The sequence below is a fragment of the Pristiophorus japonicus genome, chromosome 18, assembly GCF_044704955.1.
Source record: "Pristiophorus japonicus isolate sPriJap1 chromosome 18, sPriJap1.hap1, whole genome shotgun sequence".
Classification (NCBI taxonomy): Eukaryota; Metazoa; Chordata; class Chondrichthyes; family Pristiophoridae; genus Pristiophorus; species Pristiophorus japonicus.
Genome location: NC_091994.1, coordinates 108,873,700 through 108,901,598, shown reverse-complemented (window position 1 = coordinate 108,901,598; position 27,899 = coordinate 108,873,700). Strand labels below are relative to the sequence as shown.

General features: G+C 47.1%; 1 protein-coding gene across 4 annotated transcripts in view; it reads right to left on the bottom strand.

Moving 5' to 3' along the window:
* Nucleotides 1-257: 257 nt before the first annotated feature.
* The window catches only part of tmem201 (transmembrane protein 201), a 218,079-nt gene continuing 190,437 nt past the window's right edge, over nucleotides 258-27,899 (bottom strand). For 3 of the 4 annotated variants that reach the window (XM_070860511.1, XM_070860512.1, XM_070860513.1), the window contains 3 exons: nucleotides 19,365-19,667; nucleotides 11,317-11,463; nucleotides 258-1,817 (listed from right to left, as the gene is read on the bottom strand). In XM_070860511.1, the coding sequence (XP_070716612.1) occupies nucleotides 1,720-1,817; nucleotides 11,317-11,463; nucleotides 19,365-19,667 (548 nt within the window). In that variant the 3' untranslated portion in view covers nucleotides 258-1,719. Of the gene's footprint in view, nucleotides 1,818-11,316; nucleotides 11,464-19,364; nucleotides 19,668-24,566; nucleotides 24,722-27,899 lie in introns of those variants that run through there. The other variant, XM_070860514.1, reaches the window with a different exon arrangement.

Sequence of the window (27,899 nt, the reverse complement as noted above, 5' to 3'; positions counted from 1 at the left end):
ATCGGCTTTAAAATAGAGCAAGCTTCATTGGTAGTAATTGGGATGTTTACCTTGAGGATCTGTGTGCCCTTGTCGAAGACAGCTCTACCACAGTCAACCAGCCTACACTTAGGTATACCCTCCCTGAGGCACTATTCTTACCTACAGCAGACAACAAAGGCTGCCTTCTGGGATCTTGAAGCCAAAAACAGTGTTTTTGATGATAACTACATCCTTCACCCCCCACCCCCACCCCCGCCCCCCCACATACCCCCCTCCCCTTCAAAAAATAGTTTTATATTTGCCTTGATTTCAAATGTTCCACATTATTGAGCCAACTGGTTGAAAGGAAGTCAGGAGGTCGGGATCCCGCTGAGAATTCACTCTGCCCATTTCTTCAACTGCAAGCGTCCATTTGCCCTGGTCAGGGTCACTTGGCAGCACACCGAGTTGCCGCAGGTCAGTCTGGACCGTATCAAGATGTGCGGACCAGCGTAACACAATGCAACTTTAACCCTTTCCAGTGCAGGACTTTTCTTTCTCTCTCCAAATATAGAGTTCCAGTCGACCACTTGCACTGAGCATCCGTCTGCTTCAGTGAGAAAGAGTTAATGATTAAAAAAAAAGGTGCATGGATGAACATTTTCCCAACTTTAAAGCGAAGGGAAAGAATTCACCTGGAGGAGCCAAATGTCTCGTCACCCGTCGTGACCTTTGCTCCCTAGTCCCAACACACTGCTCATCTATAGAAAGGCAGGATAAACAAAAACATTACTAGATCCTTCGGCCTGATGCCCCCTCCAGCAGTAAATCAACAGACTATATAATGTGTAAACCTCAGCCATGTGCTGAACTTAATCCCGTTTGGTTTCCCCGGCGATGAAGTGGGAAGGCTGTCAAAGTCAGAAAGAACTTTTCCAAGCCTCCCGTCAATATTTTTTTTTCACAAAATATATATTTTTCCCGTTGTCTGTGAGCCGTTAAACTTGTCGCGTTCGAGTCGATAAGCAGCTGGGGAAGCCCACTGACCGAGGCACTGCAGACAGACACGAGCAGATGTTAAGATTACTGTAAACCGTACCATCAATGCCACCACTCACCGTTTCTTTCCCCGAACTCATGAGGGCTGAACAGTGTTTTGATGCTAATCTTACCTCGCCTTGCAAGGTATGAACAGTAAAGCAGCAAAAAGGTTGAATACATTGGTTGAATACATTGGTTCTATAGGTAGGAGCCTATAAACAAAACCAGGCTGGACTAGCCTTAAAATATATATATATATATAAAAAAATTAGATAACTTTAACAATGAGTCACCAACAGCCAGTTAAGTTGCATTTTCTTGGAGTTCCTCGATGCAGTAGTAAGCCACATTAATGTCTTTTGCTTCTTGTGCACATGAGCACCAGTCAACATATTTTACAGAAACTAGTGGAGGCTGGACCGAACACGTTCGGAACGCACATATAAAATTTGCAGGGGTGGGGGAAGAGGAGGCAGAATTCAATCACCATACCTACAGGAGGACCAGACAAGCTGTGGTCTCCATTTATCTCCCCCTAACTCGCCCGCACAGTTACAAGTCTTTGATGGGGGCAAAGGGGATGGTTAATTGGCGATGCAAAGGCGGTGTTCATCTGCGGTGTGAAGCTTGTGTGTGATGAGAGCGGCTGACTGGATCAGTCAAGTCATCGAACAATTTCTTCAGAAGGTGTCCTGAGCTTTTTTGGGGATTTCCTGATCAGTCCAGACCTTGGTAGAGGTAGACTGAGGCGAAGATGACATTTGCAGTCAGACTCAATCCCAGAAGGCTCTTCCACAGGATCTTTCCACCAAGTCCTTGGTTAGAGATTGAGCAACAAAATAGAAGATACATAAATAGACTCAATGAGCAAAGGAAAATATTCACAATTATAGCTAATTACTGATCATGGATTTAAAAAATTAGCATTTAAAAAAAATCTGATGATTCTGCATAATATATACATATAATACTTTTGACAATAATACTTAAAAAAAATATATATATTAAAAAATAGTCCCTGTGGAATTCTCTACCACAGAAAGTTGTTATGACCAGTTCGTTAGATATATTCGAAAGGGAGTTAGATGTGGCCCTTACAATTAAAGGGACCAGTGGGTATGAAGAGAAGGCAGGAATGGGGTACTGAAGTTGCATGATCAGCCATGATCATATTGATTGGTGGTGCAGGCTCGAAGGGCCGAATGGCCGACTCCTTTTGATTGGAATCAACGTCTGGCCTCTAAAAAGCCTGGTGGGTTTGAAAATGTGATTGAAACTGTGTGTACAAATAACGGGTCACTGTGTCCATCGCAAACAGAAGGCTACAATAGAATTTAGTGGTAGGACTATCACGAAAAGTAACCACCTCAACTAACCACAAACTACAACAACAGGTGTTCGTGCCACTGCCTAATTGCTGCTGTTTTAAGCATTTTCAACAAGTAAACCTTTATTTGGCCCAAATGTAACGGGTTTCAATTGAAAGTGCCTGGATTATCCAACAGGGTAGAGGTTTTGTGGAGTCAAACTGTCAAAACTAAACACCTGGATGGCTCATCTGAAACTTTGAGTCGCTCAGGGTGATTACACAGTTACAGAGTCTTCCAATGTGTCACCTTCCCGGAAAAGGGTCAATGGTTAAAGGCTCAACTGTTCATGGTTAACCCATTCTGTTCCCTCCTGGGTCAGTCGTGGCTCAGTGGGTAGCGCACTCGCCTGTGGGTCAGAAGGTCGTGGGTTCAAGTCCCATTCCAGGCTCTTGAGCACAAAAATCTAGGCTGATACTCCCAGTGCAGTGCTGAGGGAGTGCTGCACTGTCGGAGGTGCCGTCTTTCGGATGAGACGTTAAACCGAGGCCCCGTCTGCCCTCTCGGGTGGATGTAAAAAAAAAAAATCCCATGGCACTATTTCGAAGAAGAGCAGGGGGAGTTCTCCCCGGTGTCCTGGGCCAATATTTATCCATCAATCAACATAACAAAAACAGATTATCGGGTCATTATCACATTGCTGTTTGTGGGAGCTTGCTGTGCGCAAATTGGCTGCCGCGTTTCCTACATTACAACAGTGACGACACTCAAAGTACTTCATTGGCTGTAAAGCGCTTTGAGACGTCTGGAGATGATGAAATGCACTATATAAATGAACGTCTTTCTTTTCCCAAGCTACAGAAAATGTGTTTCCGGCTAGGATGCTCTTTGACGTGAAAGAATGCAATGCATTCCACACTTGGAGGATTGTATACAGTTCTTTCCTCCTTACCTAAGGAAGGATATATTTGCCATTGAGGGAGTGCAACAAAGGTTCACCAGACTGATTCCTGGGATGGGAGGGATTGTCCTATGGGGAGAGATTCGGCCTATATTCTCTAGAGTTTAGAAGAATGAGAGGTGATCTCATTGAAACATCCAACATTCTTATCAGGGCTTGACAGGGTAGATGCAGGGAGAATGTTTTCCCCGGGCTGGGGTGTCTAGAACCAGGGGGTCACAGTCTCAGAATAAGGGGTCGGCCATTTAGGACTGAGATGAGGAGGAATTTCTTCACTCAGAGGGTGGTGAATCTTTGGAATTCTCTGCCCCAGAGGGCTGTGGAGGCTCAGTCGTTGAGTATATTCAAGACCGTGATCGACAGATGAAAGGGAATCAAGGGATATGGGGATAGGGTGGGAATCAGCCATGATCTTATTGAATGGCGGAGCAGGCTCAAAGGACCGAATGGCCTCCTGCTCCTAATTCTTACGTTCTTATTGAGCTAACAATTTTAAATTTTGTGGAAGCAAGTCATCCTTGACTCTGAGGGACTGCCTAAAAAGAAGAGAAGTATAACTGCAGTAAGACGTCTTTACTCGTATACTCCCATTCTTTTGACATAAAGGCCAGCATACCATTTGCTTTCCTAATTGCTTGCTGTACCTGCACGTTAACTTTCAGTGATTCAGTTGCAGGAGCTCGAGAAAACACCTGGGTAAAGTAACACATTTTTGGGTTTCTGCAGCAACTTAATGACCCACGCAGCAGCTCCAGCATTGTGTGCATTAAGTTTAAATGATCTTAAGGACTTGTTTCCCGACAGTAACTACATTATATTGGACTGGGTCTCCCAGCCAGCAATTGGGATTTGCTTTTTTGGCCATTCTTTGTTGATCAAATCTTAGCGTAAGAATGTTCGAAAACAAAGGTTTTAAAACTCCTCAGGCCACACAATTAGGACGGATCCAGCTCTCCCCCCCCCCGCAGCCTCCCCTTCAAGTTGAAAATCTGTCAGATCCCCAAATCTTGACCTCCAAACTGCCCGTCTCTGTTACCAAACACTAAAGTATCATCTTTTGCAAGCAGGTGCTTCCTAATCCAGCGAGGAGCAGCGCGAGGGGCAGCGCGAGGGGCCAAAGGCAACATGCCAGAGGCAGAGAGCTGAGCTTGTTTAGCCTTGGGGAAGGTTGAAGCTTTTCAACAGGTCTGTTAAAGGCCGGCTCTGTTGAAAGCCAAAACCTGTCAGTACAGGACTGAGAGCCCCCCCCCCCCCCTCCAACAACATCAGCAGAAACCGCTTGGACAAGGACAGGAGGCAAAACAAGCAATGGCAGTAAGTATGTGCTGGCCGCAATATTAAATTGCTAACATTAAACCTCACTGTACGTGAATGAAATGCCACAGAATTAAAATCTCACAGAAAAGTTTCACACAGATCACATCTGTATAAACTTGCCGCCAGGGTACTGGCTGACAGTCTGGGCCGAACAGGACACAGTTTTTTAAATTTTAAACGATATTTCTGTTTGAAATGTTAAAAATCTGTATTATCTCAGTTTTGCAGACTATGTTGACAGGAAACAGACATAATTAAATTTAAATTTAACCCTTTATAGCTCCCCATGCACATTTTTGTAACTTTCAAAATATGCGTTTCTTATGTAAAAGACTTGCATTTATATAGCGCCTTTCACGACCACCGGACGTATCAATAAAGTGCTTGACAGCCAATGAAGTACTTTTAGACTGTTGTCACTGTTGTAATGTGGGAAACGCGGCAGCCAACCTGCGCACAGCAAGCTCCCACACACAGCAATGTGATAATGACCAGATCATCTGTTTTTTAGTGACATTGATTGAGGGATTGACTGACCACACTCGACCAGCTCCGTTGGGCGGGCCACATTGTTCGCATGCCTGACATGAGACTCCCAAAGCAAGCGCTCTACTGGGAACTCCTACACAGCAAGGGAGCCCCAGGTGGGCAGAGGAAACGTTACAAGGGACCACCCTCAAAGCCTCCCTGATAAAGTGCAACATCCCCACCGACACCTGGGAGTCCCTGGCCAAAGACCACCATAAGTGGAGAAAGAGCATCCGGGAGGGCGCTGAGCACCTCGAGTCTCGTCGCCGAGAGCATGCAGAAAACAAGCGCAGGCAGCGGAAGGAGCGTGCGGCAAACCAGACTCCCCACCCACCCTTTCCTTCAATCACTGTCTGTCCCACCTGTGACAGAGACTGTAATTCCCGTATTGGACTGTTCAGTCACCTGAGAACTCACTTTTAGAGTGGAAGCAAGTCTTCCTCGAGGGACTGCCTGTGATGATGATGATGAAATATTGGCCAGGACACCAGGGATAACTCCCCTGCTCTTCTTCGAAATAGTGCCATGGGGATCTTTTACATCCACCTGAGAGCGCAGACGGGACCTCGGTTTAACGCCTCATCTGAAAGATGGTACCCCCGACAGTGCGGCACTCCTATAACACTGCATTGGGAGTGTCAGCCTAGATTTCTGTGCTCAAAGGCCCTGGAGTGGGATGTGAACCCACAAGAGGCGAGAGTGCTGCCCACTGAGCCACGGCTGACACTGTAAAAGTCTGAAAGCAACAAAAGAAAAACCCTACGATGAAACATCTGCCCCGGCCCACTCGAATGCGACGATTCATTTACAGATGCAGTTCCAAGAATGGCTGCAGGCAACGTACCCGCTGAACTGCACCCACGCAGTGGTGTGCAAGGTCCCTCTCGCAGGCTGCTCATGGCCTTTACATCGGAAATACCGCACAGACGAAGGAATGTGACGGGACCGCGTGTTGAAAAACAACGTGCCGTGCGGAATAAAGTGCAGCCAACAGGGAACGTTGCCTGCGGGACTTTGGTCCCTCACCCCATCATCCATTGGTGCTCCAGCAGGTCACTCCACCTCTGAGGGCATTGCCGTCAGAGCTGGCAGCCACACAGCTGCACCTGCTAGCGGGTGAGGGCCGGTGGTCACGCCATCAGGAGCGGGAACACCGGCCAATTCCCTCCTCTCCCTCACCCAGCATCGATGACGGTCATTTGCAATCCACCCTGGCTCAGCTCAGATCACTAACTCAGCACAGCTGGAACCCGGGACCCTTCGCAAGAAATTGGAGCAGGAGTCGGCCATTCGGCCCCTCGAGCCTGCTCTGCCATTCAATGAGATCATGGCTGATCTTCGACCTCAACTCCACTTTCCCGCCTGATCCCCATATCCCTCGATTTCCTTCGTGTTCAAAAAGTCTATCGATCTCAGCCTTGAATATGTTCAACGACTGAGTATCCATAGCCCTCTGGGGTAGAGAATTCCATAGGTTCACCACAACTCCTGCTTCACAAAGCTCACCACCAAACGAGGTCGTGCATTTCCCCACTCATCATCATAGACAGTCCCTCGGAATCTCACTCGAAAAATGAATCCTTAGGTGGCTGAACAGTCCACTATTCCCCACTGAACGAATGCTAGCACGCATCAATCTGACAGCTACAATATAAAAAGAACGAGGGGGTCACAGTCTCAGGGTAAGGGCGTCCTTTTAACACTGAGAAGAGGAAGAATTTCTTCACTCAGAGGGTGATGAATCTTTGAAATTCTCTACCCCAAAGAACTGTGGATGGTGAATATATTAAATGCTGAGATCGATAGATTTTTAGACTCTCGAAAGAAAGACAGACTAGGATTTATCTTGCACCTCTCATTTGCTCTCCATATTTAAGGAAGGATATACTTGCATGGAGGCAGTTCAGAGAAGGTTCACTAAGTTGATTCCGGAGATGGGGAGGTTGACTTATAAAGAAAGGTTGAGCAGGTTGGACCTCTACTCATTCAGAAGGATGAGAGGTGATCTTATCGAAACATAGAAGATAATGAGGGGTCTCGACAAGGTGGATACAGAGAGGATATTTCCACTCATACGGGAAACTAAAACTAGGGGACATAATCTCAGAATAAGGGGCCGCCCATTTAGAACTGAGATGAGGAGGAATTTCTTCTCTCAGAGGGTCGTAAATCTGTGGAATTCTCTGCCCCAGAGAGCTGTGGGGGCTGGGTCATTGAATCTATTTAAGGCAGAGAGAGACAGATATTTGAGTGATAAGGGAATAAAGGGTATGGGGAGCGGGCAGGGAAGTGGAGCTGAGGCCAAGATCAGATCAGCCATGATCTCATTGACTGGTGGAGCAGGCTCGAGGGGCCAAATGGCCGACTCCTGCTCTGAATTCCGATGTTCTTATGTCAAAGTAAGGCTGTTCAGCACTATTTGGGGCTATTGGCAGGGCAGAAAAGCCGTGGTTATCGAGCACTGCGGTGGGGAAATACTCTCAGCATTGCCTCTCTTTCTACACAACACTTATTGTGTACAGAGTGTATCTGATTTCATGCGGTGAACCCAAGTGCTTGCCTTACCCTCGCTGGTAGAATCCCGGGATATGGCGTGACATTTCACCAACCGAATACCAAGTACAAGCATTTGTAATCTATCCTTCGCCTCATTTTCCTGCAGCTTCTCACGCTGGCCCTCTCATGTGGGGAGGCTGATACAGAAAAGTCAACCACGAGCAGGAAAAATAAAACCCGCTATTTTATTGGAATAAGGTTGTCAATTGAAAAATCATTGGGGTATTGAGTAAAAATGTATGTTTTCTTTGAACACTTTTGTTTATCAGTTACAAGAAAGATTGAAGGTGTGAAAAAAGGCCGTATAACTGGGCAGGGTGGTTTTAGACGGGTTCTCATGTGATGGAATCTCCAGAAATACATCCAACCAGAGTTTGAGACCCTACCCGCTCCCATTTGAAGTTATTCCCTTTGCCCCTATTTTAATGTTGCCTTCTTCTTAGGCAGTCCCTAGGAGTCGAGGATGACTTGCTTCCACTCTGAAAATTAGTCCTCAGGTGACTGAAGAGTCTGATGTGGGACCTACAAGTCTCTGTCACAGGTGGGGCAGACGGTGGTTGAAGGGACGGGTGGGTGGGGAGTCTGATTTGCCGCACGCTCCTTCCGCTGTCGACACTTGGCTTCAGCTTGCTCTCAGCGAAGAGGCTCGAGGTGTTCAGTGCCCTCCCGGATACTTTTCCTCCACTTTGGGTGGTCTTGGGCCAGGGATTTCCAGGTGTCGGTGGGGACGTTGCACTTTTTCCAAGGAGGCTTTGAGGGTGTCCTTGAAGCGTTTCCTCTGCCCACCTGGGGCTCACTTGCCGGGTCGGAGCTCCAAGTAGAGCGCTTGTTTTGGGAGTCTTGTGTCGGGCATGCGGACAATGTGGCCTGTCCATCGGAGCTGGTCGAGCGTGGTTAGTGCTTCGATGCTGGGGATGTTGGCCTGAGTAAGAACACGAACGTTGGTGCGCCTATCTTGCCAATGGATTTGCAGGATCTTGCAGTGGTTAGTGGTACTTCTCCAGTGTTTTGAGGGGCCTGCTTTACATAGTCCGTGTCTCTGAGCCATATAGGAGGGCGGGTATCACTACTGCTCTGTAGACCATGAGGTTGGTGCCGGGCTTGAGGTCCTGGTCTTCAAACACTCTCTTCCTCAGGTGACCGAGGACTGCACTGGCACAGTATTGGACCTCGTCGTCGATGTCTGCCCTCGTTGACAGTAGGCTCCCGAGGTATGGAAAATGGTCCAAGTTGTCCAAGGCCTCGTCGTGGATTTTGATAATCGGGGGGGGCAGTGCTGTGTGGTGGGGTCAGGTTGGTAGAGGACCTTTGTCTTACGGATGTTGAGTGTAAGGCCCATGCTCTCGTACGCCTCGGTGAAGGTGTTGACGATAGCTTGGAGTTCGGCCTCCGAGCGTGCACAGACGCGTCGTCCGCATACTGTAATTTGATGACGGAGGATGGGACGACCTTGGATCTGGCCTGGAGGCGATGGAGGTTGAACAGATTCCCGTTTGTTCTGTAATTTAGCTCCACTCCAGCGGGGAGCTTGCTGAGGGTGAGGTGGAGCATTGCAGCAAGGAAGATCAAGAAGAGCGTTGATGCGATGACACAGCTCTGCTTGACCCCGGTCCGAACTTGGAATGGGTCTGTGTTGGGTCCGTTGGTCAGGATCATCGTGGGGGCAGAGGGTGGTGACAAACATTTGAGGGCAGCCGAATTTGAGAAGGTCACTCCATAATCCCTCATGGATGATACCGTCGAAGGCTTTTGCGAGGTCAAAGAAGGCCATGTACAAGGGTTGGTGCGGTTCCCTGCATTTCTCTTGTATTTGCTGCACGGTGAAGATCATATTTTTTGAAGTCATACATTTTGCCCTTATTTTAATGTACTATTTAATTTGATATCATCTACATTCCAAGCCTAGCCACAAAAGATTACATGGGATCTAGGGCACAGAAACAGGCCATTTAGCTCAGCCAGTCCGTGCTGGTTGTAATGTATGCCCCTGTGAGCATGCTCACAGGTTTGTAGAGCTGTTGAGTTGGGAGTGGCTTAACCAGTCACGTGATGTTCACAAGACTCAATAAAACCCCAGCCAGTTGGGTTCGGGGGATCCACGATGGGGCAGGTGGTTGTGTGCCTGGTGGATGAACCGGTAATGTGTAGAGTGATTGTTTAACCTTTAGCTGATAAACCAACTAGTTTTTAGTGGCAATGTGTTGCTATGAGTTCTTAAGCAAAGAACCCATGAAGCAAATACATTACACCGGACTCGAGCCTCCTCCTGCCTTTTCTCATTTAAATCTATCTGCATAATCCTCTATTCCCTTCTCCCTCATGTGCGTATCTAGCCACCGCTTAAATGCATCTTGATTTCCGCAGAAATCTAGCGCAGGCAGCGGAAAGAGCATGCGGCAAACCAGTCCCACCAACCCCTTCCCTCAACAACTATCTGTCCCACCTATGACAGAGTCTATGGCTCTTGTATTGGACTGTTCAGCCACCTGAGAACTCATTTTTAGAGTGGAAGCAAATCTTCCTCGATTCCGAGGGACTGCCTATGATGATGAAATGCCTCGATACTATTCGCTTCAACCACTCTCTGTGGCAGCGAGTTCCACATTCTCACCACTCTATGGGGAAAGAGGTTTCTTTAGATCCTTGCTTATATATATATCAGTGAATAAGAATTCATTGCATTTTGGTAACATAACATCAGCGACACAACTTGTCTTCCCTCCCAAGAGCCACGGTGACATTAAGCTGCCTGTGCCCCCGACCCACTGAAGTAGTGGAAGTTTCTGTCGACGGATAGCTGACGATGAGGGCAGTGGGAGGAGGAGGGAACCTGAGCAAACCGACCAGCAAGCTTAGCAGCAGACTGCTACATTGTGCAGGACTTGGTATCAACGTTCCCATCATTATAATACAGCGTGACAGCTGCCTTGCAACGCTATAGAAAGACTTGCATTTATAAAGCGCCCTTCATGACCACCAGATGTCCCAAAGCACTTCACAGCCAATGAAGTACTTTTGGAGTGTAGTCACTGTAGGAAACGTGGCAGGCAATTTGCGCACAGCAAGCTCCCACAAACAGCAATGTGATAATGACCAGATAATCTCTCTCATGTTTTGTTATGTTGATTGAGGGATAAATATTGGCCAGGACAACAGGGATAACTCCCCTGCTCTTTTTCGAAATAGTGCCGTAGAATCTTTTACGTCCACCTGAGAGAGCAGATGGGGCCTCGGTTTAACGTCTCATCTGAAGGACGGCACCTCTGACAGTGCGGAACTCCCTCAGCACTGCACTGGGAGTCAGCCTAGATTTATGTGCTCAAATCCCTGAAGTGGGACTTGAACCCACACAACCTTCTGACCCAGAGGCGAGTGTGCTACCCACTGAGCCACGGCTGACACTGGGAGGAACCGTGAGTGTATAATCTACAAATCGACAAAATCACAGCAAAAGCTGAACACGAACAGCTTAAAGTACGATCTGAGGAAATCTAGTGAGGCTAATGTCTTCAGAGCCTAAAATGCAGCGGTCCTGAAAGTGTTAAATTATGCAGAGTGTGCTACACCGTCCCAACTTTTCACTCTTCGAATGCAAGGTGGTCCAGTTGCCCAACAGAAGCCACGTGACCCCATTAAAGACCATACCTTTCCATGCTCCTGCATCACCACTCGCCTGGGGGCTGAGTACGTTGGTGGTGGTATCTACCACACATGCTGACGATCTGGAAGAACTATCTTTCCTCCGGCCTGTTGCCTCGCTGTATATGCTCCCTCCTTCGACAGACTTGGCTTCTGAAGAGAGCAAAAATAATATAAACGCCCACACACACTGAGTTGAGGTGTTCATGTTACAGAGCCATTGTGATTTTATGCACTGCTCCAAGTGGGAAACATTCAAAAAATCACGTTCTTGTGGTTATTCCTTGTTGGCCAATCGAATGGGCGGCCATGCTGGGAAGGGCATTGGGGACACAGGGAGGACATATTAAGTGACAGGAAGAGGTCACTTTAGCTTATTGAGAAGAAATACGGACCCTGAATTTACGGTCCGAGGCTTTAAACATAAGAACATAAGAAATAGGAGCAGGAGTCGGCAATACGCCCCTCGAGCCTCTCCGCCATTCAATACGATCATGGCTGATCCGATCATGGACTCGGGTCCACTTCCCTGCCTGCTCCCCATAACCCCTTATTCCCTTATCGGTCAAGAAACTGTCTATTTCTGTCTTAAATTTATTCAATGTCCCAGCCTCCACAGCTCTCTGAGGCAGCGAATGCCACAGATTTACAACCCTCTGAGAAGAAATTTCTCCTCATCTCAGTTTTAAATGGGCGGCCCCTTATTCTAAGATTATGCCCCCTAGTTCTAGTCTCCCCCATCAGCGGAAACATCCTCTCTGCATCCACCTTGTCAAGCCTCCTCAATCCTATACGTTTCGATAAGATCACCTCTCATTCTTCTGAATTCCAATGAGTGGAGGCCCAACCTACTCAACCTTTCCTCATAAGTCAACCCCCTCATCTCTGGAATCAACCTAGTGAACCTTCTCTGAACTGCCTCCAAAGCAGGTATATCCTTTCGTAAATATGGAAACCAAAACTGCACGCAGTATTCCAGGTGTGGCCTCACCAATACCCTGTACAACTGTAGCAAGACTTCCCTGCTTTCATACTCCATCCCCTTTGCAATAAAGGCCAAGATTCCATCAGGTCACTTCCCTGCCCGCTCCCCATAACCCCTTATTCCCTTATCGGTTTAGAAACTTACCGCGGGGAAACTCCTCCGAACCGTAAATAAGCGTGTCTGGTGGTCCAGGAGGTACAGAGAGTCGCGGTCCTGGGCCTCTCCGGGTACTCGCGAATGGAGGCCCACGTATCTCAGGGACGCAGGCAGTTCGCAAGTGCCCCTGGGATCACATGGGCCGGTCCAACCAATGACAGAAGGGAAATCCCCATTCATACTTCTGGGGGAATTCCGCATGTACAAAAACCCCATCAGCATGAATGGGAACACCCCCAAAATACATTTACACATCAAATTAAAAACACATTACATTTTTAAAATGGCACTAATTAAATATTTAAAACAAAAATTTAATTTTTTGAAATACAAATGTACATGTTTTAAAGGGGCTAAAAAATAAACTTATTGCACAGGGTTTGAAATATATAAATAATTGACAACATTTTATTTTTCTGTTTTATTAAAACTCTTACGCAGGTGAAAGCAGGCATTATCCCTGCTTTTACCAGGTGTAAGAATTTCACGGGCATTGGCTGGGCAGTATTGGGCAAATGGCCCAACTCTCCGCCCGCGGAGGCCCTTTTCCCAGAGATGCGGATGACCGGTCAAGAGGATTCTTGTCAGATCGCAAGTTCCGGGTTTTAGCGCATGCCTGAACCTGTGTGGCCCCTATGGGCGCATGCTGCCTCGTATCCGCCCTTAGGGGCCACACAGGTTCAGGCATGCGCTAAAACCCGGAACTTGCGATCTGACAAGAATCCTCTTGACCGGTCATCCGCATCTCTGGGAAAAAGGCCTCCGCAAGTTACGGCCCATTGGTAGGGAAACCTAATCCAAAATACTCGGGATCAGAATATTCGTTATCATGTGATCAATTATGAAGGGAAGGGTTATCAATCAGTGCGTACAATAATGTACTGTATAACACGCCAGCGCACACAGACCAGTAATTTGGTCAAATCGTAAATCCGCCAGACAGCTCAAAGAACAGAACAATTTTGAGTAACATGTGGGAAAAGTTTTAATTTACTGGTGCCAGGTGCACACAATATAATTAAAACATTAATTTTACCTTCAGGACATTTTGCTTAACAGATTTAGACCCATTCCTCATTAATCAAAAACACTGACAACAGCAATCACAAAGAAATTAGTGACAATACAGACACCCTCCTGGTTTGCTTTCATCTCTTGCCACAGTTCCAATTTAAAAGAAAAGTAATTCCTGGGATGTGGGCGTCGCTGGCCAGGCCGGCATTTATTGCCCATCCCTAATTGCCCCTTGAGAAGGTGGAGGTGAGCCGCCGTCTTGAACCGCTGCAGTCCGTGTGGTGAAGGTGTTCCCACAGTGCTGTTAGGGAGGGAGTTCCAGGATTTTGACCCAGCGACGATGAAGGAACAGCGATATATTTCCAAGTCAGGATGGTGTGTGACTGGGAGGGGAACTTGGAGGAGATGGTATTCCCATGCGCTTGCTGCCCTGGCCCCTCTAGGTGGTAGAGGCACTGGGCAGTTCTAATTCGATGGTTTTCGAGTTTGCCATTGAATTTAATGCATGTTGAGATTATATTTGGATGGATGTTGCCTTTGTTTCAGCTGCTTCCATTAACTTCGAATTTGGTTGGATATTTGCTGTCCATGTAGGTGATGTCCAGGCAGATATAAAATCATGATGGTGCAAAGAGGAACTAACATCCACACTGTCCAGGAGTTCTTAGCTCAAACCCTAGGCACAGATTCCCATGCCAGTGAATGAGCTCATTCAGAGGGTCAACTAAGGGAGACGAGTACGGAGCGGGAGGGGATAAACATTTAGGGGCGATTTTCAGCTCCTTTGCGTTCCATTTTTTGCCCCGGAACGGTGGCAATGGCGGGGGTGAGGTGTTTTGGGTGGGCAGTGGGGCCTCCAGGGCCCCGCGGCGATCCTCGGGTCGGGTTTAGCGACGGCGCGGAGCAGCACCGCCCGGAAGAGCTGCGCCCGGTGTGTGCAACGCCCCCTGGTTGTGACTCCGGCGCGAGTTTTGACTCCCGCCCGACCCGTACACCCCGCAGTGACCGCCTGGGAAATCGCGTGGTCCAACGATACCGACCGCAGAGAGGTAAGTAATGGACTCCTAATTTAAGTGTGATTGATTTTTCTTTTAACTTCTTTTGCGATTTGTGTTGTGGTGGCATGGGCAATGTTTTCGGAGTGTTTTTGTGGTGTATTTTTACCATAACCGCCCCAAAAACATTAAAGCTAAAAATCCAGCCCTTAGTTTCTAAATAAGTTAGAAGCAAATCTGAAATCAAGAGCTACTGGATCTCAGAATGATACAGTTCAGAGTTGGCAGTTCTTCAGAAATGTTTTAGGTTTCTATGACAGATACAGCGTCTGAAATCCAGCAACCTTGGGTCCGTGCCGGTTTTCGGGTATGTTACCGAGACAGACAAAGTACTAATGGTGGCGTGGGTCAGGTCAGGTCGGGCTAGGTCAAAGGTCATTCGGCAAGACTCGGACCGATCGCCCGCCATTTAACACATCGCGGCAAAGCCGATTACTAGTCCTGCCCGCCGGTTTTTGGACACCAATTCCGGATTTTATTTTACTGAATATCAAATGGGATTTTCTCAAAAATGTCCAATTTTCGGACGGCTGGATTTGAGACGTTGCACCTGAAAAGGGAAAACCATTCTTTCAATTGCACTTCCTCATAATCTCATTCGAGTGCCTACTCCGTATTTGCAGACGACTTCAATCAGCATCATTATCTGAATTTAAGTGAATCATTAAGGTTTTCAGATGGCTTTATGGTTTTACTCTCAGATTTATCTCAGGTTTTTTTTTAAACAAATGGAAAATGTCACCATGGCCAGGGTTAATCGCTCATCATTCCAACAGGTAGAATAATTTGTACACTGTCATCTGCGCGATTGAGCTGTTCGGCAAGTATTTAAAACTTTTGTTCGATTAATCCCTGAAGGTGGTCTGAAATGCTTTCTGCACTTCCTCCCGCGCTGATTTCCTGCTCGAGTATCACTGTCAAACGGCAGGTGCTGCACAGGCACAGCGGGATCTGGCTTTGGATGAGGCTCAGAAACAAGACAACCCGATCTTCTTTCAATCCCATTTCTGTAAACTTATGACGGGAATAACTCGGAGACAAGCCTCCTCTGGTCAAAACTGTTAACTTCCTTCCCATAAAATTAATGATTATATACTGGACCCTCTATAACTGTGGTTTGCAAGTTGCACAAAAACACGTTATACATAGCTAGCGCTATTATAGGGAGGGCTTATGTAATTTTATTTATGTTTTAAGTCCTGGAGAAAGCTACAAAGAAGGTGCACCATTCCAGAAATTGCATCATAGACACGCGGACTGGGTGGCAGTGTGGGGTTACACTGGGTGTGTCAGCCGTGGCTCAGTGGGCAGCACCCTCGCCTCTGAGTCAGAAGGTTGTGGGTTCAAGTCCCATTCCAGAGACTTGAGCACAAAACTCTAGGCTGACGATCCAGTGCAGTGCTGAGGGAGTGCCGCACTGTCGGAGGTGCCGTCTTTCGGATGAGACGTTAAACCGAGGCCCTGTCTACTCGCTCGGGTGGGCGTAAAATATTCTATGACACTATTTCGAAGAAGAGCAGGGGAGTTATCCCCGGTGTCCTGGGACCAATATTTATCGTTCAATCAACATAACAAAAAATAGATTATCTGGTCATTATCACATTGCTATTTGTGGGAGCTTGCTGTGTACAAATTGGCTGCCGCATTTTCCACATTACAATAGTGATTACCCTTAAAGTACTTCAATGGCTGCAAAGCGCTTTGGGACGTCCTGAGCTCGTGAAAAGCGCTATATAAATGCAAGTCTTTCTGGCTTCTTGATTTGAATGAAGCTTAGGCGGATAGAATAAAGGCAATTTTGTGTCTGCTGACTATAGGTGGAGGCTAATTGGGAATCTGATTCAGTAAGATCGCAAAGATGGTCGTTATGTAAAATGGAGCACTGCTGTAATAAGGAGCATTTCCTGAGGTAAAGAAAGACTTGCATTTATATAGCGCCTTTCATGACCACCGGACATCGCAAAGCTCTTTACAGCCAAATAAAGCACTTTTGGAGTGTAGTCACTGTTGTAATGTGGGAAACGCGGCAGCCAATTTGCTCACAGCAAGCTCCCACAAACAGCAATGTATTAATGGCCAGATAATGTTTTTATGTTATGTTGATTGAGGGATAAATATTAGCCAGGACACCGGGGATAACCCCCCTGTTCTTTGAAATAGTGCCATGGGATCTTTTACATCCACCTGAGAGAGCAGGCGGGGCCTCGGTTTAACGTCTCATCCGAAAGATGGCAACTCCGACAGTGCAGCGCTCCCTCAGCACTGCACTGGGAGTGTCAGCCTGGATTTGTGCGCTCAGGTCCCTGGAGTGGGACTTGAATCCACAACCTTCTGACTCAGAGGCGAGAGTGCTACCCACTGAGCCACAACTGACACTAAATTTTATTCAACATCTAACTCTCACTATAGCCAAATACTTTATGCTAACACGACACGATTGAAATGAATGAACAGTGTTCCATTCCCAACATTCCTCCTCCCAACAAAAGGAGGCTGAGGGAAGACTTTATTGAGTGTATAGAATTATGAGGGGCCTAGATAGAGTGACGAGGAATGACCTATTTCCCTTAGCAGAGAGGTCAATAATCAGGGGGCATAGATTTAAAGTAATTGGTGGAAGGGTTGGAGGGGCGTTGAAGGGAACTTTTTTCACCCAGAAGTTTCATGTAACGCGAAATGTTCCAAAATCGACAGCAGTGACCCTGAACAGCGTGAGGGTATCTTCCGAATGGAGTCTGCAAGTCTGTTTTAAACTCATAATGTATGGCCCCCCTCCCTCCGTAGAATTAGTAACCACAAATAAAACAAAACACCTATTTATTACTGAAAATGTATGTTTTCTCACTTGTTCCCGAGGTACTGCTGCCGTGCAATAGAACAAGAGAGTCACTACCTTCCCTCCGACGGGCCAGAGAAATTATAGGGCGGCGTGCAAAATTGAAGAGGGGGCAATTATAAATTAAAAATAAAAGGAATTACCGTCGAAAAAGACAAAACAAAGCGCTGACAATCGCGGTTAAAAGTGTCAGATCTTCATTTTAATCTTGTGTTTGTTGGAACATTTTTTGAAACAGGGCAAAAACAGATATTAGAAGCATATTTTAGGTCACGGTGAAAGGTTATTTTTAAGGTAGCTGCACTAACAAGGTAAAGACTCATTGGGGGGAATGATTAATTTGTCATTTGTGAACGGGGGCTCTGAAAACTGTACTCTTGGGGAGATTTAACAGAGGCGTTCAAAATCATGATGGCTCCTGATAGAGCAAATAAGGAGAAACTGCTTTCACTGACAGAAGGGTCTCTAAACAGACGACACAGATTTAAGGTGATTGGCAAAAGAGCCAGAAGCGAGACGAGGAGGACAATGTTTGCACGAGATCTGGAATGCATGGCCTGAAAGGCCGGTGGAATTCAATGGTAATTTTTATAAGAACATAAGAAATAGGAGCAGGAGTCGGCCATTCGGCCCCTCGAGCCTGCTCTGCCATTCAATACGATCCTGGCTGATCTGATCATGGACTCAGGTCCACTTCCCCGCCCGCTCCCCATAACCCTCGACTCCATCATCGTTCAAAAATCGGTCCATCTACACCGTAAATATATTCAATGACCCAGCCTCCACAGCTCTCTGGGGCAGAGAATTCCACAGGTTTATGACCCTCGGAGAAGAAATTCCTCCTCATCTCCATTTTAAATGGGCAGCCCCTAAATTCTGATCATGGATTCCCTGCCCGCTCCCCATAACCCTTTACTCCATCATCGTTCAAAAATCTGTCTATCTCCACCTTAAATATATTCAATGACCCAGCTTCCACAGCTCTCTGGGGCAGAGAATTCCACAGGTTTACGACCTTCAGAGAGGAAATTCCTCCTCATCTCAGTTTTAAATGGGCGGTCCCTTATGCTTAAGCTATGCCCCCTAGTTCGAGATTCCTTTTCAAAAGGGAATTGGATCTATACTTGAAAAGGAGAAATTTGCAGGGCTATGGGGAAAGAGCGGGGGGGGGGGGGTGGCGGGACTAATTGAGCAGCTCTACCAAAGAGCCGGCACAGGCAGGATGGGCCGAATGGCCTCCTTCTGTGCTGCAAGATTCCATGTACAGTGCTTCACATCCTCTGCACTTACAAAATTCAGTTGCAGACTTACAAATTAAAATAAAACGGGGTACATTAACATAAATTATAAAGTACTTGGACGTGCACTTGAAGTGCCGTAACCTACAGGGCTACGGACCGAGAACTGGAAAGTGGGATTAGGCTGGGTAGCTCTTTGTCGGCCGGCGCGGACACGATGGGCTGAACGGCCTCCTTCTGTGCTGTAAATTTCTCTGATTCTATATTTAGCATTCCACTGAAGGCACTCTTCCGGTTTTTCTATCCAATTCCTGCACGATTTTACAAGTTACAGCATCCAATTATCCAATTATAACACATTAAGTATAATTAGAAATTAAGTTATTAGGTCGGGTAGTTTCATAAATGCTCTCTAAAAGACTTTATAGTACACGGCTGTCAGTCTGGATTGCTACCTTTAATGGGATCGCTTATTGGGGCAGTTGGACAATATGGGCGTTTTTCCAAGGTACCCTTCAAATGAAGGCTACCCGAGTCATGCGTCTCAAGCATTGCTTGGAAGAATGTGCGCAAACCAAATGACATATTTGGGGTAAAAGCTCCCCATTGCGGTTAAGTTTAGCACAAAGCCTAGTTTACCCGTTCTGCATTCGCGTCAACGTTTTGCTAAAATTACCAACAGGAGGAGGAGCCCCTCGCAGACGTGGAATTTGAAAAGAGGCAAGCATCGAGGCCTCGAAGCGCCGCGAGTCGGTTTGTACCATACGTACCGTGACTGTAAGAAGAGACGCGGGTCACCTCCTGCGTCAGGACGTTACCGGAGACGTTGGCGTCCTCCGACGCGTTAGGGGTGGGCCGGGCGTGGCGTGCCGATTTGAGCGGGCCCTGCTGGACCGCGTTGCGTTCGGTGAACAGTTTGAGCCTTTGCCCCGTCAGGTTGAGCCGCGCTGGGCTGATGAGGGGACGTCTGTGGTGCAAGGAGCCAGAGCTGGACGTGGCTGAGCCCGTCACTGACGGAGCCGGGGACATCGAGGGAGACGAGGGTCGGCTTCCAGACTTCAATGAGAAATAATCTGCAGAAAGGGCGAACACAAAGTGCAGAGGATCAGTCTCGTGCCTCAATGCCTGACAATCCACTCATGAGACGTCGGCTGACCAAAACATTTCTTAACGATATGTCTCCACGTATAGTTCCGGAGATATTTTAACTTTTCGACGTCGGAGCAAGTTGCTTGACCAGCACATGGCCACCGGCAGCTGGCACCATCTGACTGGCAGACACCTGGAGTCCCTCAGGGCGGCTTGGCAACGGTGGCGACTCCTTCCGCCATGATGAAACACTCTGGGGTCGAAATGCAGTTTGTTTCGCCACTCGTTCGTGCCGGAGAGGGGGGCGGCTAAACGGCGGCTAAGTGCTTACCGTCGGCGGCGACCAGCTTCCTGGGCTCACGGTACGTTTAGTCGGGCGGTGGGGGCTGCGCTGAGACGTACCGCTGCGTGCTCGGCCGCCACCCGCGTGGTGACATCATCGAGCGTGCAACGCCCCCTTGCGACTCCAAAATGAAGGGAGTACGGTGGGTTTACCAGCAGGCGTCCGTACAGCCTGGGAAAGGTGGGACATCAGGGGGGGGGGGGTCCCGGAGCGGGAGCGTCCAGGGAGCAAGGTAAGTGTTTAGGTTTTTTTTTTAGCATTTCGGTATTAATGGGACCCCGTGGGGAAGTGTGGCTCAGGGAATGTGTCGGAAACTTAGTTCTCCTCAGTTTTTTTTTAAAAAAAAACTCGTGGGGAAATTCGGTCGGCCTCCTGAGCTCCCGCCCCGTTAACGCCCGAGGTCGAGTGTGTAACGCCACTTTTAGCGCTGCTGCTCTCACACCTTTGGGCGGCAAAACGGAATTTTCAAAAACGGCGGGACCGAATTCCGACCCCCACCCCGCCTCCCCCCTCCACCCCCCCACTATTTTCCATCCCGAGCTCTGTTAGACGACCTGGCTGAGAACTGGTGCGGGCACCAATGGGCGATGCAACGAGAGCGATGGACAACCCCCGATAACGCACAGTCACCAGTGTCGGGGTGGGATGTTGACTCAACCGGTGACAACCAACCAGCAAGAATTTTACAGACTCGTCCCCCCCCACTCCGCCCCCTCTCCCAACGCCGAAATAAGTTTTATTTAAAAAGGTTTGCAAACAGCAACTTTAAATGACGCTAGCTGTAGCCGATGGGCATCAAACGGTATAATTCATTCATCTTTACTGTAATGGCCATGCCCCATGACAACATTTGACTGTGTTACAGAAGGGCAGACCCTTGGGTCTTCACAAAATGGAAACCCCACTGCTACACTTTTCACATACATTTATTTGATATCTTCAGCAACAGCCAAGGCACTATTTTGTGGAGCACAGACACAGAGGGTGCCAGGTTCAATTGCCAGTCTGCACAGAGGTAACTGTAAGGTATGGTGGTTATGTTATTGGAGGCCGGGACTAATCCAGAGGCCTGGACTAATAATCCGAAGTTGCGAACTCAAATCCGACCAGTGCAGCTGGGGAACTTAAATTCAGTTAATTAAATAAATTGTTGTAAAATCCCAACTGGTTCACTCATGTCCTGAAACTGCCGCCCTTGCCCGGTCTGGCCTATGTGTGACTCCAGACCCACAGCAAAGTGATTGACTCTTGACTGCCCCTCTGAAATGGCCCAGCGAGACACTCAGTTGTATTAGTAATGGTGACCATGAAACTATCGGATTGTCGTAAAAACCCATCTGGTTCACTAATGTCCTTCAGGGGAGGAAATCAGCCGCCCTTACCCGGTCTGGCCGATATGTGACTCCAGAACCACAGCAAAGTGATTGACGGGACTGGACAGGTTAGTGGCAGGAAGAATGTTCCCGATGTTGGGGAAGCCCAGAACCAGGGGACATGGTCTAAGGATAAGGGGTAAGCCATTTAGGAGCGAGATGAGGAGAAACTTCTTCACTCAGAGAGTGGTGAACCTGTGGAATTCTCTACCACAGAAAGTTGTTGAGGTCAGTTCGTTAGATATATTCAAAAGGGAGTTAGATGTGGCCCTTACAGCTAAAGGGATCAAGGGGTATGGAGAGAAAGCAGGAATGGGGTACTGAGGTTGCATGATCAGCCATGATCATATTGAATAGTGGTGCAGGCTCGAAGGGCCGAATGGCCTACTGCACCTATTTTCTATGACTCTTAACGGCCCTCTGAAATGGCCTAGTGAGCCACTCATCAAAATCGCTTTGAAAACCCACCAACTTTTCAAGGGCAATTGGAGATGGGCAATAAATGCTGACCATGCTAGTGACGCCCATATCCCATAAATGAATTAAAAAAAAAATCTGATCTCAGATGTGGCACTGTTCCAGGATGAGGTAAAGGAACAACCATTACTCAGGATTCCCATTTTTTGCCCCACCCCTTGTGAAAACAGGTCCTCCCTCTCCCCCCCACCCCCCACCCCGCCTTCGCCAGGGGTGAAATAGACCAGCGACATACACTGGCGAGTCGCACACCCAAAGGACAGTCACTCTGACAAGGTTGCCTGTGCTCGTGGAGCTGAACCAGAGAGTGAGTATTGGTACCTTCAATGGGATCTCCTATTGGGGCAGTTGGACAATATGGGCGTTTCTCCAAGGTACCTGAGTCACGCGCCTCAAGCATTACTTGGAAGAATGGGGGTGGGGGATGAACCCTTTCTGTGCAAACCAAATGAAATATTCAGGGTAAAACTCCTCATTGCTGTTACGTTTAGCACAAAGTCCAGTTTACCCATTCTGCATTCACGTCAACGTTTTGCTAAAACGAATGCAGGAAGGGGGACGTTCTTGTGTTTTTTTTGCTGTGATTTTATAGAGTTGCAGACCTATTTAATCATCCAGAGTCAGATACAGAAACAAAAACACAGCTGTGCCCTCACTGGTTACAACTGAGCTATCAGAAAAAATACACGGCGGATCAGCAAGGTGGCGGGCCACACATTCCAATCCACAACAGAAGGGTCACGGTCAGACCGACACCCAGCACTATTCCCAGGGTTCCTTTAACAACTGTATAATCATTTTGAATATTACATATTGTGCCATTCACACAGCTCTACTCCACGTTATTCTGTCGTTGCACTGCACTACTTCCCTTGCTCTCTCAACTTTGGTCCTGTTTCCCCACTAGTCTCTGCACTCCCTTCCCCCCCCTCGTCATGTCCGTCTTCAGCGGGTTGACTTTAATTCTGGGAGGGGGAGAGGGGAAGGGGGAAAGGGGAAGAGGGGGCGGGGCGGAGGAGGGGGGGGGCGGTGGGAGGGGGTAGGCGCTGGGGAGGGGCCGGGCGCGGGGGAGGGGCCGGGCGCGGGGGAGGGGCCGGGCACGGGGGAGGGGCCGGGCTGCTGGTTATAATATGACAAGTATTCTATGAGAGTGGCACCTGCACCAGATATGACAAGCTTATGATGAAAAGCTTGGATCAGAAAATATTCCATCACTCGGGATGATTCATTTTGCACTTCATGGTGGTCCAGCTGAGATCGGCAGGACCTGAAGCTCGAGCAGTGTTTTGTTGTGCTGAGCACGGAATGAGTCCGACACTGGAAACACTGGCATTTCTTCACAACTGGGCACTATTTTCTTTGAATTAAAAAGCAAGCCTCGACACTCACTCCCTTCGGCTCACCTTCGGCGGCCGTGCCTTTAGCTGCCTGGGCCCGAAGCTCTGGAATTCCCTCCCCAAACCTCTCCACCTCTTAAAACCTACCTCTTTGATCAAGCTTTTGGTTACCTGTCCTAATGTCACCTTCAGTGGCTCGGTGCCAATTTTGTCTGACAACACTGTTGTGAAGCGCCTTGGGCTGTTTTACTAAGTGCTATATAAATGCAGGCAGTTGTTGTTGATCGTTAACATTCATTGCCCGAGTGTGAAACTGACGGAACATTGCTAACCACTGGAAGCTAATGAATAAGATAACAAACATTTCTACAAAACCTATTTTCTTTCACTTGATAATTCACATTAAATAGTATATTTTGGAATATAGCGTTAAGCATTTTTAGGAATGACACAAATTGATGATAACGCTCGAGTGTGCCAAGATTTGCACAGAATGTTTGGAAAGCCAGTGATCGAGTGTAACACAGCCTTTCCTTAATGGGAACCCAAATAGCTCGAGTTCCAGAGCTGGGTTATTTCAGCTTTGTGACAACAACTTATATTTATATAGCGCCTTTAAGGTAGTGAAATGTCCCAAGGTGCTTCACAGGAGTATTATGAGGTTAAGAAATTTGACACTGAGCCGCATAAGTAGAAATGAGGGCAGGTGACCAAAAGCTTGGTCAAAGAGGTAGGTTTTAAGGAGCGTCTTGAAAGAGGAAAGAGAGGTAGAGAGGCGGAGAGGTTTAGGGAGGGAGTTCCAGAGCTTGAAGCCCAGGTAGCTGAAGGCACGGCCACCATGGTTGAGCGATTATAATCAGGGCTGCTCAAGAGGGCAGAATGTTGCCTCTACCACCCTTTCAGGCAGTGAGTTCCTGATCCCCACCACCCTCTGGGTGAAGAAATTTCCCCTTAAATCCTCTCTAAACCTCCTACCAATTACTTTAAATGTTTGCCCCCTGGTTGTTGACCTCTCTGCCATGGCTCTCTGCAAGTATCCTGTATGCCTTCTTAACCACCTTATCTACTTGGCCTGCTACCTTTAGGGATCTGTGGACCTGCACTCCTAGGTTCCTTTGTCCCTCTACACTTCTCAGTCTCCTACCATTGAATGTGTATTCCCTTGCCTTGTTAGCCTTCCCCAAGTTGTTTTTGAATAGGCTGCCGCATCTGAACCTATCTTGCGACCCTATTTGTACAGTGCCAAGTATTCTCTCAAATGCACAGAATTCCTCAAAAACAAATAAAAACCGTGTCTTCAGTTATGCATGTAAAAATATAGCTAACCTTTGTGTCTTCCATCCTCACCTGTCCTTCAAGCAGTGTTGTGGAGGCTTGCTTGTCGTGGTACTGTTTCTGTGTTGTGACCAGTGTTTGGGGGGATGCGCTGTGATTCGAGGATAACCTTCTATGGTTTCTCACAGATGATATTTACTTTTGTGATACAATAATTAAATCATGAGGAAGACCTTTTTAAAAAAAAAGTTAGCACTTTCAGGATACCTGAACAAGTTTAACCGTATTTTTGAGACCCGAGTTTTCACGTGATGCAAATGCACCTTTCCTATTGGCTGTCTCCCCAGGTGTGGTCTAATTATAGAATATTGAACACAGTGGTTTTGCACACCTGTGTTTTCTTGCGCACGAGTTGCAAACATTGAAGCTAATTACTGCTGTAGTATTCCAGTAATAATTATTATTTGAAATAATCTGAATTTGGATTTTTAAATGCAGAGCTCCATGAATCTACTTTTTAAAAAGAATGTTCCCAATTTAGTGCGACATTCTGCATTGATTCACTCTGAACCCTAGTTACAACTAAAGTTGGGATCAGAAACTACGTTTCTATCACTCTCATAAAGCTCTGCTTTACCCAGAAGCTTCCAACCTCCGAGTGCACAGCCCGTTGCTCTGACGTAACAGGGTCAATGTTGGACATCAGGAGTCTCACAGATGTCAAACACAAACACGGATGTCTACCAACTGTTGCGCTTCTTGGGGAAGGAGAAAAAAAGGTCCCAGCACGTCGCCTGGACCTTGATGCAAGTTCGCAGCCAGCTTCGCAACAGTGCATGAAATCGGTCAGCTTATTGCATGAATGATGGTGGTCCGCACAGAAGGCAAGCATCCGTAGCATTGACACCGCGTTTCTGGTATTAATTTACTTGGTTAACCGACCAAGCTATCTTTGCATCTATATCCGTTACGTCTTACATCTGTGCCCACTTCCTGTCACCATTTCCCCATTCTAAATTCCCCATGTCAACATTCACAATGGACAATGCCTCTGTAACTTGTCACAGTGTCATTACACACACTGCCCAGCGGAGGCGCTGAAATGCCGCCACTGGCGGGCAGGAGTAATGACAATGTGACAAGCTTATGGAGGCATTTTTGGGGCTGCACGGCTCATTCACAATACGGCGCATGCGTGGTTTTGCCTATTTAAAAGTCGGTGAGCCGGCTAACACGGGAGCTGCAGGGTGGTGTGTGGCCGTGCGGCTTAAAGGGACTTAGGAATTTATAATGGAAATATACAAATTAGGACACAATGTATGACTTTAAATTGGGTACTGAATTACACCTGCAAGCCCTGGTCCAATTATCTCTCTAACCATGCTTCATTCGAAGACAACACTTGGTTTTGACTCCTTTGTGTGCCATGCGCAACTATAATACATTAACATATTAAAAGTGTTACATCTAGATAGACTTCTTGTCAGCCTCTTCCACAGTCAAAAATTACGCAAGGAATGAAAAAATACAGGAACAATAAGGGAGTGAAGGGTTATGGGGAGCGGGCAGGGAAGTGGAGCTGAGCCCATGATCAGATCAGCCAGGATTTTATCGAATGGCGGAGCAGGCTCGAGGGACCAGATGGCCAACTCCTGCTCCTATTTCTTATGTTCTTATGAATGTGCATTTAGAGCATTGCGACAGGAAATAATGGGCCGAAAATTGCGGCCTCTCTGGGTGCGTACGATGTGCATACACACCCGAAGGGTCCTCGCAAATGCCGGTTCTCTCGCGCCCAGAACCGGCTTTTGCAATCTGTCAAAATTTATTCAACCAGATCACTCACATCCGCTGGAGGAAGACATCTGCAGAGCAGAGATTGCGCTATTTGCCCAACGAATATCCTTCAAACCCTTACGCCTGGTAAAAGCAGTATTGTCGAATTTTACCAGCGTCAGAGTTTTAAAACATAGAAAAATTAAATTTAATCACTCATTTTTACATTAAAAACCCTGTCCATTAAGATAAGTTTGTTTTAACCCTATTAAAACATACAAAAAAAGTTCAAAAAGATTATTTTTTTTCTAAAACATCCAATTTCAATTAATTTTAAATGTGAGGTGTTTTTTTTAAAACTTATTGTGTTTCTTGTTTCCGTACAAACGGAATTCCCATCATTATCAATGAGAATACTAGATCTTCATCGGTGGTCCAGACCCACGTGATCCCAGGTTGCGCTTACGTGCCTGGAAGACATGTTCCCGTACATTGAATTGCGAATCTCGGCCTCCAACCGCAATCCTACATTCCACTGAGACCAACAGGTACTATCATTAAAAAAATTTTGGTCGGAGGTGTTCGCCCGAAGGAAGCCTCCGACTGCAATTTCCCCCCCCTCCGCAGTATGACCAAAATTCCAGAGGGATCCTTTCTATTGTACAGCCTTCTTTTTGATGCTTTCTCATTTAAACTACTCGCATCAAAACAACAATCTTTTTTTGCAATTTATACTTACTTGCTGGGCCCTTCCAGCATTTACATGTCCTTGCTTCTGATTTCCAGCACCCGCAGCAGTCTGCGTTTGCATTTTAACAATGGCCCAGAAATCCCGGGCTGCTTCCCATGGGCGATCCAGTAAAAAAGTTTTTTTAAAAAGTTGCACCACTACCTGTTCCGGCTGCGCCCACGCGAGTTCCCGGTCCTGAGGCCAACCACTGACTGCGTGTCGCAGCGCGTGCACGTCGGGACATGCGCAGAGCTGGAGCTGCAGTCACATGGCTCTGGGCAGCCAATCACGTAAAGTATGTTCTCATTCATAATAATGGGAACTCCGTAAGTTGGACTTCCCATTATTATGATTGAGAACCCCCCACCCCGAACACTAATAAAAAAAATAGAAAAAATACACCACATATTTTTATGAATTTAAAGTTATTTATGCATTATAAAAAAAAATTCCGATTAAAAAAAGTTTTTATAATTATGGTTTAAAATAAACTTATCGTAGTGGGGAGGGTTTTTAAACAATAAAATGTGTTTTTAAAATGTTATTTTATTATGTTTTTGTGTATTTTGAAACTCTTAAGCCCGTAAAAGTAGGCTATGCGCCTGCTTTTATCAGGCGCAAGAGTTTTCAAGACATCCGCTGGGCAAGATATGGGTAAATACCGCAATCTTGCCCATGCAAATGTCCTGGATGTGGAGATATGGAGGATCTGTCAAGCTCCAGTTTGGCAGATCGGAAAAGCCGGTTTTCAGCGCATGCGCATTGTACGCTGAAAACCGGCTTTTGCGATGCCTTCCCGGGTCTGTACACACTCCGTACGGACCCAAGGGGTCGGGATTTCAGGAACAGTCTTTTACATCTTCCGTACATCTCAAAGTGCAAAACATAAATTAAGTGCAGTTATT